This window comes from Orycteropus afer, unplaced genomic scaffold (assembly GCF_000298275.1).
Source record: "Orycteropus afer afer isolate SDZICR_OR568_19922 unplaced genomic scaffold, OryAfe1.0 scaffold00028, whole genome shotgun sequence".
NCBI classification, from domain to species: Eukaryota; Metazoa; Chordata; class Mammalia; order Tubulidentata; family Orycteropodidae; genus Orycteropus; species Orycteropus afer.
The window spans coordinates 18,531,218-18,545,980 of record NW_006921615.1 but is presented as its reverse complement, the minus strand read 5'-3'; the positions used below and the strand labels follow the sequence as shown (position 1 = coordinate 18,545,980).

General features: G+C 38.5%; 1 protein-coding gene across 1 annotated transcript in view; it reads left to right on the top strand.

Annotated features, from left to right (window-relative positions):
* The first annotated feature begins 7,639 nt into the window (after window positions 1-7,639).
* Window positions 7,640-14,763, top strand: part of FBH1 (F-box DNA helicase 1) — a 73,895-nt gene continuing 66,771 nt past the window's right edge. The window contains exons 1-3 of the mRNA XM_007935458.2: window positions 7,640-7,715; window positions 8,913-9,068; window positions 11,717-12,318. Of these exons, the coding sequence (XP_007933649.2) occupies window position 7,715; window positions 8,913-9,068; window positions 11,717-12,318 (759 nt within the window). The 5' untranslated portion in view covers window positions 7,640-7,714. The remainder of the gene's footprint in view (window positions 7,716-8,912; window positions 9,069-11,716; window positions 12,319-14,763) is intronic.

Here is a 14,763-nt window from a genome sequence, read left to right as displayed (position 1 = left end):
TCATTTGCCTGAAAGTTGAGCCAAGAGGGTGTCCCTGTTTTTTTTTTTTTTTTTAAACAAACAAAAAAAATTGTGACGCATGGATTCAAAGTAGGATGGATTATTTGAGATTCAAGATGATTCTTCTCATAATTGATGTTTTCAATCCAGTTTTGCTTTTCCTATTTCTTTTATAAGGAGCTCTGGTAGTTCAGAGGTTAAGTATTTGGGTACTGAATAAAAGGTCAGCAATTAGAACTCAGTGGAAGAAAGATGTGATAGTCTGGTTCCTTAAAGATTTACAGCCTTGGAAGTGCAATGGGCCAGTTCTACTCTGTCCTGTAGAGTCACTCTGAGTTGAAATCGACTCAATGGCAATGGGTTTGATTTTGGGTTTTGGTGTCTCCTTTATGAATTTTTGTTCTGTATGCCCCTTTGGATGTCTAGATGATAATGTATATGAATCTATCCCACAGCCATTGTGATTTGCAGAGCAAGAACTTGGTGGGGGTGGGATCTGCACTGTAAACTACCATTATAGTTAAGGACTATTACAGTCTGTGGGAAGCACAGTGGTGGCACAATGGTTAAATGCTCAGCTTCTGAGAGGTCTGTAGTTTGCATCCACCAGTGGCTCTGAAGGAGAAAAGAGACCTGGCAAGCCCCTTCCATAAAGATTACAGCCCAAGAGACCCTATGGGGTTTCTCCTCTGTTCTGTAGGGTTGCTATGAGTCAGAATCGAAATGGCACACAATAACTAAATAGTCTGTGGCTGCTGATTACTTTTCTAGTCCTATCTCCCATCATTCTTCATCAGTGAATTTCATGTTCTAACCAAAAAACAAAACCAAACTCACTGCTATCGAGTCAGATCCGACTCATAGCGACCCCTCTTTAGGTTTCCGAGGTGGTATCACTACAGAAGTAGATTGCCCAACCTTCCTTTGAGGAGTGGCCGGTGGGTTTGAACCTCCAGCCTTCTGGCTAGCAGTCAAATGCTTTAGGCACTACACCTTTTCTGCCACACCAATGCTTTGTTATGTCTGTATTTTCACACATACTGCTTCTTCTGCCTAACTGAACTCTACTTATCTTTCAAGATTCAACTTTTCATAAAGTCTTTTTCAACCATCCTAGCTCCATTTACATTTCTTTACTACTGTAGCACTTCATGCATGTATTTATATAGCACTTATATTGCCTTATATAAAGTAATTGTGTTTTTATATCCACAGTGTCTAAAATAGTATGTAACAGGGAAACTACAAGAGGAGGCACTCATGGGGTTTGTAATGAATCTGGAATATAGCAGATACTTAAAAATGGTTGTGGAATGGATTGGCAATAGAAAAAGCCTTTCAAATGTATAAACTTTTGTTTTTTTTAGTCTGTAAATGATGAACTTTTTCTTGTTTTTCTTTCTTTTATTGTTCCTTCCTTTCCTTGTGAGAAACAGACTAAAAAGCCCTACTCATTTTGTTTGCTGGAATACATGAGTGCTGTCAAATTAATAGTAGATATTTGTAAAATATGAGAGGATCTAGGGAAGATTGAACCCTTGAACTTGGAAGTTTTGAATTTATAGAGAAGCAGGATGTAGTAGCTTCTGTGATGGGAGGGACTTGGCTGTGCATCTAGAGTGAATACCTGAGGAAGGAGCTATAGCTGTGGTGTATTTTCTTTCTGAGTTATTTCTTTTAGAGGTAATGGGGACAAAATATTTTGACATATTTCTATTTTGAGTGTACATTATTGTGTGATATTTTCCTTATGGTTAAGTTTTAAAAACAGTTCTTATTAAATTTTGATTGTGATATTTCACAATAAGAAAGGGTGATTTTCAAAAAATTTTCTTTTTCAATTAAAGTTGAGGTTTTCAGAAATTGCTTTAAAGCTTTCTGGCTATAGAAGGGAAAGTTGTAGGAAGAACAAGGAGTCCAGAGAACCTGGATTCTTGTGCTGAAGCCACCACTCATAAGCTATGTTGTGACTTTAAGCAAGCCTTCTCTAAGCCCTCCGTTAATAGTTACAGTGGGAGAATGACTCTTCTGCCTGCTTTCTAGGATTGCTGTGAAGATTAAATGAGAATACATGAAAGAACTTCAAAAGTTAAAAAGCATTTAGGAATTATAAAAGAGGTTAGGGTTTCAAAACCAAAGAAGACTATCTAAACTTCTTTAGAGGAAAGCACTGTTGTTGCACATTTATTCATTTAATCAACAATTATTTATGGAACAGTATGTGTTGGGTGCTTGTCCTTAATGAACATGATAGGCATAGCCCCAACTCCTCCCACACCCTAGACTGCAGAGCTTTAAATATAGGGATGAGAGACAGATTTTAAATACATCAGTATACAAATAATTGTTGCACTACCTCAGAAATGTACAGAGTAGTTTTCTTACTTGCAACTACAAAGTGCTTTCCTGGTTTGAATGAATACTTTTTATTGTGCTGGAGTTGGGGGATAACATAGCTGTTTAAATTGGCTTTTAGGTTCCACAAGTTACAATTTGATTTATAAGGTACTAAATCCTTGTAACAATGGACTATTGCAGTGAAGCTCTGTTATCTTCATAGGAAACACTGGAAAATGTACAATTTTGTTGATCCTCACAGAACTCATCTGAGAGAAGTGAGAGGCATGTGGGGAAACTAACAAGGTGAGGGTAGGTAATTCAGTAAGTTACATAGATTAGAAAAACTACCCTTTGTGCATCTTCATTATTTGTATGGTGTTATAAGAAGTTTCTCCAGATTTCTTGTCATAGTGATACTGCCTCGGAAACCCAAGGAGGGGTTGCCGTGAGTCACATCCGACTTGATGGCAGTGACTTTGGTTTGGTTTTATTTAATAATAATCTTTCCCTCCAGGAATTCTAGGCATTTGAATTGTCATTTTGTTCAAGGATGTCTGTAACCTGTATGTTTTAGAGGGCTTTTTGATATGAATTTTGTTCATGAGTAAAGGCAGGGAAAGAATGGGAATTATTTGCTATCAGTCTTTAATGACCCTAATATAGTTAGGGTAAGTTTGGTAAGTAACTAGAATAGTTAGAATCTACTTGCAGGAACAAGTAGATCCAAACAAGTAATGGCCTCACAATAAAAGTTTATTTCTCATTCTCATAACAGTCTAAAGTGGTTCCAGGTTGTTTTTGTTGCTGGGATGTGTGTGTGTGTAATGTTGTGGGGGAAGAGTGACTTTCCTTAAAGCAGTCATCCAAAGACCCAGACTGATAGAATCTCTTCCATTTTGAACATGTGACTTATAAGAATGCCCTAAGGATCAACATCCCAGTTAGATGGATGGAGAGATGAGAGTGGAAGAACAGCACGGGAAGTTTCTATGGGCTAGACCTGAGAGTGGGACTCATCCCTGCTGATCACATCCCATTGGCTAGTGCTTAGTCACAGGGTTACTGTCTACTGCTAGCAAGATGGAAATGTAGACTAGTTGTGTGCTAAGGAAGACGATGACGAAAAAGCAGTCTTTGCCACAACGGCAGTTTCACTTTCTGTGACTTGTTTTATAAATTGTTTTGCAATAAAGAAGATAAAAGTGAAACCAGGCAATTTAAAACAGGATAGAGATATCATAGCCACATACTTTTCATTTGACAAGTATTTGAATATTTTCTATTTACAAACTATTCTGTTAAGCGCTTTGTGGGATATGATGCTAAGATATGTTCTTTGCTTTTTAAGGTCTTACAGTCTAATTGTTAGTAATGGAATTTTATGAATAACTAAAGTTCAGGGGCACCTGCTAAGAATCTAATTCCTAACAGTGGATCTGACTGGTGAGGAGAGTAGGGGTCCTAGATATGGATAGGATGGAACAGATAATTCTCAAGGTGAAGAGATTTGATGATTGGTAAAGGACCATACTCCAAGTAATTACTTTTGAAATCAGACAGCAAAAATTAGGAACCTGAGGTGCCACTGGTCCCTGGTAAGGCTAAAAGCTGAGGGTTAGCAGAGGTATGTGGGTTCTAGAAAGGGAGACCACTGGAGTAGTGGATCATAGAGATGTAACATTATAAGAAAGCTGTCACAGAAAAAGCAGTATGGGATTGTGCTTGCTGGTTGTTGTTGGGTGCCATTGAGGAGGTTGTCACTCAAAGCAACCCTAAGTACAACAGACTGAAAGACTGACTGGTCCAGTACCATCCTCTTGTTGCAGCCACTGTTGGAGTCCATCTCATTGAGAGTCGTCTTCTTTTTCACCGAACATCCACTTTACCAAGCATGATATCCTTCTCTCAGGACTGGTCTCTCCTGACAGCATGACCCAAAGCAGAGAGGTGTTTTGCCATCCTTGTGGTATTTCAGCCAAGACAGATTTGTTTGTTCTTTGGCAGCCCATGGTATATTCAATATTCTTCACCAACACCACAGTCCAAAGGCATTAATATTCTTTGGTCTTCCTTGTTCATTGTCTACCTTTCAGATGGTATGAGAATTTCAGGAGGTTGAGAATATGGTGGCGTGGCTCAGACGCAACTTAGTCTTCAAAGTGACATCTCTGACTGCACATGTGCACTGCTGTACTTCTAGTGCAGAGTGACTCTGCTGCAACCTTCTGCCAGTGCGCCAGGGCTTCTGGGGCTGGAGCAGGGGCTGTGGTTTATTGTCTGCTTACCATTGCTTGCTTTGTTTTATTTGCATGAAATGTGTGTGGTATTTGGAAAAAAAACAAAACAACAACAAAAAAAACCCCAAAGTAACATCTTTGCTCTATAATAAATACATTTCTTTATTAAGGACTGGACAGTGTTCTGTTGTACATGGGGTCACTGTGAGTCAGAACGTACTCCACAGCACTTAAAACAACAAAAATGTGTTACCTACTTTTTCCGAACAGTTCTTTTTGGATTTTTTTCTTTTGTGTGTCTGATGTGATACTTTTAAGGAAGTATCCCTATGTAGTCTGCCCTTGCCAAGTTTTACATAAAAACAGTTCTACAACAAATGCCTAGTGACCGAGAGCTTAGGTTCCTATACTACTCAACTTTATCACTTTTACCTTAATCCCCTCGACTTCCTTCTCACATGCAATATTTTTTGAACTTGTACTGTGTGTCTGGCATGAGTCTAGTACAGAGGCTATAGCAGTGAAAAATACACAGTGGTTCCTTACCTTCTTGGAACACACTTAAACTGTCTTTTTGACTCTTAGGCATGTGATAAGACATTAATATCTAGTTGATGTTCATTGCTGTCACAATGTTTTTATTAGGTCATCATTGCTTTAGTTGGGGAAGGCTGGGATAAAGTCATCTCACTTTTTACAGAAAAAGTTATAAGGTTTATCCTGTATGTGTTAATACCTTTTTTCTTTTATACAAATCTGCTGCCAGTTTTTAACTATTTCCAAAAGCCAGATTTAGGAGCATATGGTAGATTTGTATGGGTATCTAAACCATTGAGCTAAACTTAATGTTCTGATTTGTTATTATGTCCCTTTACTTATTCTTCAGAAGACTTTTATTACCTGACTCATACCATTAAGCTAAGCAGGCATATGGCTTGCCCTTAGGTCCTGGATCATAATGAATTTGATTTATCATTACTTTTATTCCTTTGTAATTTTCTCGTGAAAGCTTTTTCTACTTCAATTTGTTTTTTCACGTTCAAATAAGGTAGTTTCTGTCAATAACTTTTCTCTAATATGTTTAATTCTAGTCAAAGATAGTGTACTAGACAGCTCTAAAATTAGGGATATTTGAAGAAATAGAAAAACGAAGAGATAAGTCAGATATCTTGGATCTGTAGGGTCCTTGTATTTACTGGTTGGAATCCTGCAGTTGCTCTGTAGTTGAATCAAGTGTTTGGACTTGAATTAGAGGCCAGGATTTGTCTGTATTCTGGATGGTCCATTCTAGCTTTACCTTAGGTCTTGCCAATCTGATCAGAGGTTTCCATTTAGGCAATATTGTAATTAGGCTGTAGTCTTTGTAATAAGAATTTTTTTTTAAAAAATTTTATTTTGATTCAGGTGAAAGTTTACAGAACAAATTGATTTTCAATACAGTAGTTCATACACAGTTTGTTTGATGACGTTGACTGCAAGTCCCCTCAATGTAATAGCTCTCTTCGTACTTCCTCCCCATAACTTCTTCCCTGTGTCCTTCCCTCCCATGCATTCTTTCATCCCCCATCCCAGCACCCCATCCCAGCTGTCTCCCTGTGCAAACACTGACCTTGTAATATGAAAGGTTTGGAAGAGAAGCAGTATAATTTCATGCTTTATTTTTAAAAAGAGAGTAACCAGAAACCAGACTTTGAGTTTACGTTTAATTTCAATATAGAAAATTTTCTTTTTTTTTCCCTGTATAAGTATAAACAATATCATTGTTTAGTTTATAATAATATGTTCAACCAACAAGAACCAAAAAGCATGTAAGCTGGTTTTGTAAACAAACCATTGCAGTGGATGGGGTATGATTTCCTGTTTATAACAAGTAACTGAGACACATTACTTGTTACTTTTTAAGATACTTTTATATTATAGAATTGGTTGTCATTGGATTGCTGATGCACTTCATGTTTTGGTTAGGTAGCACCTTTATAATTTATAACATACTTCAATATTTATGTAAGTTAGTTATATCTAAGTCTTGTTAAATATAGTAAGAAGATAGATGTATTTGTGTAGGATTTTATAGTTTATACATTTTCTCTTTTAACCTTTATAATACTTCTAAGACTTCAAGAAATTAAATGACCTGAAGAGTCATACAGCTCTAGGGCAGGTTGAGGACTCATACTTCTTCACACTTCAAGTCTACTTCAGAGCTGTACAATACTGCTTTTAGTGAACTGAGCATACTTACAGACTGCTGCCATTGCTTAAAAGATACATCACTGTGCATTAACTCTAAATTCAAGTTAGTTATAAGGTTTCCAGCATCCTTTCAGAGGAGCTTGTAGAACCATGTAGAATTGATTTTTTTTTCCTAGCTTAAACAAGTTTATTCTCTCATAGTTTAGGAACCAAAAGTCTGAATTCAGGGTGCTAGCTCTAGGGCAGGTCTTTCTCTCTCTGTGTTGACTCTAGGAGAAGGTCCTTATCTCCTTTTACATCGGTAAGCCCAGCCTTCCTTGGAGATCTCATATGTCTTGACGTCTGTCCGTCTTCCCCTGGCTCTGGGACATTCTCAGCACAGGGGCCCTGGGCCCAAAGGATGTGCTCCATTCCCAGCACTTCTTTCTTTGTGGTCGTAGGGCTGTGGAATTGATTTTTAAAAAGTCTTAAAGTAATCATAAAGTTTGTTTTAACTTTTTTTAAAATTCGAAATGTTTATGAAACCTTAAAAGAATAAACTGACATTTAGAAACGTGATTTCTAAAGAGGTTGAGGAATAGTAGGAATTAATACTAGAGAAGCTATTGCATCCAATGGAAAATAAAAACTATACCAATTATATTCATCAATATCTTCATTTTAGACCTATTTTCATGCTTAAGGAAAATGTTGAGTGAGATTCTGACACTTGCTACCACAGTTTGAGTATTTTTAGGAACCTGTGAAAATACGTTACTGGCAGGAACCGATACTATTATTTCTTGCCTGTCTTCTGTAAGGAATAAACCAGATATATAGGATATATCTGTTCTCATCCATTAAACTGTGCTCTTCAAACAGATCCTAGGCACACTTACTGCTATAATGTATTGCTAAGGGAGGATGTAAAATTTTCTCCTCTGAAATTCCTAGCATATTGTGGTAGTTAAGGTTGTATGTCAACTTGGCTGAGCCTGGTTAAGTGGCTGAGTAGCTGGATGTAGTTATTCCCCATGGTGAGATTGGTAGTTAACTCCATGGTGTATTCTACTGGGGCAGCTGAGTAGCTGCTTCAGAGATGTGGTCTGCTTCCCATGTCTAAGGAGAAGCTTTGAGGAAGGTCTCCAGCTTATGGCACACTTGGACCCTGCATGTAGCCAAGTCTTCATTCAGTAGCCTGTCATGCCCTGCTGATCTTGGGACTTTTTCTGAACTTGAATTAATGGCCTGCCATGTCGTTTGGTAATATTGGGACTGTGCCTTTTCACTTGTTGACTTTGGGTTTGTCAGCCTCAGCAGCTAGCAGCTGCCTGAGTAAAGGGATGTCTCTAGCTTCAGTGGGCCAGGAGCAAGGGGCAGAGCTGAAGCCCAAGGTTGAGGGGCTTTCATCCAGCCCCTAGAGCCTGGCACCTGGAACTTGGACTTACAACCTCCCAAACTGTAAGAGAATAAACTCCTGTTTGTTAAAGCCATCCAATTTGTGGTATTTCTATTAGAGTGGCACTAGGTAACCAAAACACTTATGGACTAGAATCTCTTCCACTTGGGGGCCTTGCTTGATCTAACCACATTGCCCAATACTGAGAGGCTTTGGGGGCTAAGAAAGGCATATAATATGGCCCTTGTCTCAAAGAATTTACAGTTTGTTTTATTAGTCACTGCTTTTTCCTTCTGAGACTTGGAGTAGCTGATGTAGATGGTGGTTGGTGGGTGAGTTTATTTTTTTAAAAAACTATTGCGAACTCTTAAAGATATTTGTGGTTATTATGATAACATAGATGGTTTGGACAAAGTCAAAGAAAAGATGCCACATCTTAATTTATCCATTAGTGGCAACTTCTTTTTTGTATAAGCATTTCATTATCAAGGCTTCTAGAAAGTATAATAAGTTAAAAAAAAATCATGTTAGGATCTTATTTTAGGATTCCTTCTTAAATTCTAAGGAAGAGCTTAGGAACTATGAAATGACCAAAAGTTGATGGGTGTGTAAGGGAGAGGGAAAGAGCTGGCCGGGGCAGTCCACAAAATCAGTCATCATCAGCTACTGCATTTCTGAATATTAAGTATAACTTGCTGACTAGCTTGTAGAATTGGCGATAACTAATGAGTATCCAATTTCTTCTGCCTGTTGGTACAAAACAGTGAGACGGTTTAAACGGAAACATCTTACAGCCATCGACTGCCAACATTTAGCTCGGAGTCACTTCGCTTTGACCCAGCCCTTCAGTCAAAGATGGACAAACAGAGATCCGAACCATGGTCTCTATCCTAGACCCAGAACAAAAAGAGGGAGTAGGGGTATGTCTTCCAAAAAAGTATCTTGTATTTAAAAATATGTAGTTGTATATGGCCTTTGAATATCTCCCACTTTAAAAGTACTCCTAAATATTGCTGCTGTGATTTTGTAGTAGTATTGTAATAGTTTGACACCTTTTAAAATTATTTGTGAGTTTTCCATGAAAATTCCATACTACTTATAATGGTTGACAAAAGACCCAGGAAAATGTTGTGGAATAATTACCATTAGCTTGCTTAATTGTCAATTGATAGAAAACATGTACCAGTGTCACCATTATTCCACTCTTGACACATGATAATTACTTGATAATTACTCTTCATTAGTCCTCATTGTCCAATCTGTCATTAGGTTCACTGTGTCATTTTATTTCCCATACAAAGTGTTTCCTCATCTAGTGCTGTGTGGTAAACTGCTCTCGTTACCTAGTACCCAGACTGCTGGAGTAACCCTTCTCTTGCCTCCCGATTTTATTTCTTCCAAGCCAGTGGGCATACATGTCATTAAGTTAATATTCTTGAATACCATTTTCTATCCTGTCACTGCCTTTCTCAAGAACCTATAGTAAAATATCTCTGTTTTACTATTTTAGACTCAAGTCACAGTTGCTGCCACCTGATATTTATTGCATAAAAGTGCCATTTCTGGCAGTTGGTTTTCTCACAACCCTTCTATGTGCCAAACAAATTTCTACTTTTGTAAATAACTGTTAGTGTAATCTAGATCACCTTATTTCCCTCTGATGTATGTAATTTCAGAATCTAGTTCAAATCTTTATTAGTCACTGCTATAAAGAGTTACTGCATTGGTCTTTAAATATTGCAATGTGTTTTTGTATAAAAAGTAGTTTACTTTTGGTACTACTATAACCAATTGTATGAGATAGTTTTAAACTTAATTATGTATTGTATGATAGTTTATTGTTTTGTGTTTCAGCTTCTCATCTCTCTTGTAAGTTCTTTACTGATAAAGACTTTGTCAACATGTATGTTTTTGTTTCTATGTATAGTCCTAGCTGAACATGTAGTAGGCTCTTAATAATAATTGTTGTTGTTGTAGTTATGTGCCGTCAAGTCAGACCCAACTCATAGTGACTCCTCCTTGGGTTTCTGAGGCGGTATCACTATGGAAGTAGATTGCCCAACCTTCCTTCCGAGGAGTGGCTAGTGGGTTTGAACTGCCAGCCTTCTGGTTAGCAGTCAAGTGGCTTAGGCACTATGCTACCAGAGCTCCTTAATAATTATTAGTGTAATAAAATTAAGCAATTAGAAAATATCAGGATTTAACTAAGGCCTTATTGATTTCAAAACTCTGCTTCTATCAAACTGTCTCCAAAACAGTTATAATTGCTTTTTTTTCTGATACAGAAAATAATTAAATTCTGTAAATTCTTTTAATGCCACATCTAGTTTTACTCAATTCTCATATTTTCCAGAGTGACTATTTTGGCTGCAGCTGTTTAGTAAGAAGCCATGTATATTGTTGTATATTGATAAGGTGTTCAAATACTTCATTAATGTTGTTGTTGTTATGTGCCGTGGAGTCAGCCCCGACTCACAGCGACTCCTCCTTGGGTTTCTGAGGTGGTATCACTACAGAAGTAGGATTGCCCAACCTTCCTTCTGAGGAGTGGCTGGTGGGTTTCAACTTCCATCTTTCTGGTTAGCAGTCAAGTGCCTTAGGCACTATGCTACCAGTTTAAAAATGCAATGGTAATGTCTGAAATCACCATTTGGGCTCCCCCTGGTGGCAGGTACAGTGATTAATTGTTTAGCTGCTAACCAAAAGCTTAGTGGTTTAAACCCACCAGCTGCTTCTATGGCAGAAAGATATGGCAGTCTGCTTCTGTAAAGATTACAGCCTTGGAAACTCTGTGGGGCAGTTCTGTCCCATCGTATAGGGTTACTGTGAGTCCACATTGACTCAAGGGAAATCAGGTTAAGTGCCTAAAAAGTTTGTGAGGTCAGGGACACTGTATGGTTTTTGACTTTGTATTTGTTTCAGTCATTGGTGCTTCATAAATGTCTATTGAATTAATGTATAGAATAGATTAGGTTCTACTGTAATAATATGAGGAGAATTCTGACTCTCTCCTTTTTATTTTAAAATAAGTTATGTGTCAGCTTCAACTAGGAGGAAATAAAAGACTTTTAACAAGGCTCTTATTCCATCTCGGGTTTAGAAACTAGTCAAATGAGAAGTGTGGATATTTTTGAATCCTGATAACCTAAATCTCTTCCTTTCTACTTAGACAAATCTAGATTCCCTATTGTAGGAGTAAGCCAGGAGAGGTGCAGGTTTGCAAGTCTTTGTGTGAATGTGAGCAGTTAATTACTTTCTGTCTCTCAAGTATTCACTTTTCACAGCATATTACTCTCTGTTTGTGTTTATTGCCAGGTATACTATGGGTCATCACACCATCCAAAGACTGGTCTCTGTCTCTTTCTAAATGTGTGTCTGATTAAATGATAGAGCCACGTATAAGTATTTTTTTTGATTAGCTATTTATAGAAACCAGTTGACTAATAAATATATCCGTGTTGCTTTTATCTGTTAACATAGATAATTAAAAATTAGTTTTATTTGGGTCAACAGTGGGTCACTGGTCATTGCTCATTTCCTGTTCATTCTATTTGGGTTCTCTCTACAGGTCAAGGATGTCAAAGATGCATCACTGAATTCTTCCTAGCTGGCCAGCAGCAGCGTACCAATGACATGGCCAAAAGCAATTCTGTTGGAAAGGACAGCTGCAAGGACTCTGAGGGTGAAATGATCTTTCCTGCAGAAGGCAGTTATGCTCTTCCTCAGGAAGGTGATGGGGAAGCTAGATTGGGTTCTTCAGGATCTATTCTGCCTTCAAGGAAGCGGTCTCAGTCCTTTGAGGAAAACAGCAATCAAGCTACAGGGACCAGCCAGTGGGATGGAATTTCTAAGAAAACCCCAAGGCATCAGTTGTCCCTGTCATGCAAAAGGCCTAGGGAAGTTAGGCAAGAAGCAGAGGACTGTTTGTCACGGCTCTCTGCGGTGTCTGGAGAAACTAACCAAGAAGTTGAGGACGCTGGTCCTGATCCTATTCCTGACACATACTATGGGCTTCTTGGGACCTTGCCTGGTCAAGAACCCTTGAGCCTCATTTGTAGCCTGCCTAGTGAAGTCCTGAGGCATATCTTTGCTTTCCTCCCTGTGGAAGATCTCTATTGGAATCTAAGCTTGGTGTGCCACCTTTGGAGGGAGATAATCAGTGATCCACTGGTATGTAAAATGTGCATAGTCCTATGATATTTTTGCTAAAAGTACATAATGTAGCTTTATCTAGCACATACATCTGATTGTAGTATTTCTTCAGAAATGGTGGCTTCCATTTGCCACCAGAATAACATCCAAATTCTTTAGTGACATTTAAGGCCTCCTATGTTTGTCTCCCAAACGTGGCTAAGACACTTGCCTGCTAACCAGACGGTTGGCGGTTCAAACCCACCAGCCACTCCTCGGAAGGAAGGTTGGGCAATCCTACTTCCGTAGTGATACTGCCTCGGAAACCCAAGGAGGGGTCGCTATGAGTCGGGGCCAACTCGACAGCACATAACAACAACATGGTTGTCTCCCATGTTTAGCAGGGATTGTGAGCCTAGCACAGGACCAGGCAGTGCTTCATTCTGTTGTACTTGGGGTCACTATTAGTCGGAGCCGACTCAATGGCACCTAACAACAACATGTTTCTCTCAATTTATTATTCTAGCCTTATGATTCACTTCTTCAACACACCATTGCATTCTATCCACAACAAATAATTTTCTGTATTCAATTCACAGACTACACCTTCCTTACCCTCTGCATGTTGCTTTTATCCTATCACCCCCACCTAAAGTCCTGTTACATTTCTGTTGACATCTCACCTATTCTTCAAGGCTCAACTCTTATACTAATAACTCCTTTCCGTTTCATCCATTGAAATTAATTATATTCCCTTCTTTGTGCTATTATATCAATTTATACTTCTGCTTTCTATTATAGTTTTAGAGTGGGATGCCTTTAGAGAGCTTTCTTTTTCCTTTAAATTATGAGTTTGTTGATAGAAGGCTGGTTGACTTATTTATTTCTGCATTCTCCATTGTGTCTCATCATTCCTTTCTTAATAGGTGAGATTAATAAATGAATGTTAAGATAAATCACCCTGGAGTACGTTTTAAGGTTGATAACGCAGGCAATCTATACTCTCAAAAAAGATTTCTTGGTGCCATGTTGTTGTTGTTGTTAGGTGCTGGTTAAATCAGCTCTGATCCATAGCAACCCTATGTGCAATAGACGAAACACTGCCCAGTTCCTGGGCCAGCCTCACAATCCCTGCTATGCTTGAGCCCATCATTACAGCCACCATGTCAGTCCATTTCATTGAGGGCCTTCCCTGTCTTTGTTGACCCTCTACCAAGCATGATATCCTTCTCTAGAGAATGGTCCCTTCTGACAACATGACCAAAATAGGTGAGACGAAGTCTGGCCATTCTTGCTTCCAATTCTGTCTGTACTTCTTCCAGAACAGACTTGTTTAGTTCTTTCGGCACTCCATGGTACTTTCAGCATTCTTTGCCAACACCACAACTCAAAAACATCAGCTCTTCTTCAGTTTTCCTTATTCATTGTCTAGGTTTCACATGCATATGAGGCAGTTGAAATTACCATGGCTTGGGTTAAGCACACCTTATTCTTCAAAGAGACATCTTTGCTCTTCAACACTTTAAAGAGGTCTTTTGCAACAGCTTTGGCTGGTACAGTATGTCGTCTGATGTCTTGACTGCTGCTTCCATTGATGTTGATTGTGGAACCAAGTAATACGAAATCTTTGACAACTTCAATCTTTTCTCCATTTATCGTAATACTGCTTATAGGCACAGTTGTGAGGATTTTTGTTTTCTTTATGTTGAGATGTAATCCATACTGCAGGCTGTAGTCTTTAATTTTCATCAGTAAGTGCTTCAAGCCATCCTCACTTTCAGCAAGCAAAGTTGTGTCGTTTGCGTATCGCAGGTTGTTAATGAGTCTTCCTCCAATCCTGACGCCATGTTCTTCTTCATATACTCCAGCTTCTTAAATTATTTGCTCAGCATACAGATTGAATAAGTATGGTGAAATGATACAACATCATGCACTCCCTTCCTGATTTTAAACCATACAGTATCCTTGTTCTGTTTGAACAATGGCCTCCTGGTCTATGCACAGGTTCCTCGTGAGTACAATTAAGTGTTCTGGAATTCTCGTTCTTCTCAATGTTATCCATAATCTGTTATCATCCACACAGTCAAATGCTTTTGCGTAGTAAAACACAAGTAAACATCTTTCTGGTATTCTTTGCTTTCAGCCAAGATCCATCTGACATCAGCAATGATATCCCTCATTACATGTCCTCTCCTGAATCCAGCTTGCATTTCTGGAAGTTCTCTGTCAATATACTGCTGCAACCGGTTTTGACTTATTTTCAGCAAGATTTTACTTGTGCGTGATATTAATGATACTGTTTGATAATTTCCACATTCTGTGGGATCACCTTTCTTTGGAATGGGTACAAGTATGTATCTCTTCCAGTCAGTTGGCCAGGTGCTGTCTTGACATAAATAAGTGAGTGCCTCCAGTGTGATAATCGATGTGTTGAAACATCTCAATGGGTAATTCCATCAATTCCTGGAGCCTTGTTCTTCACCA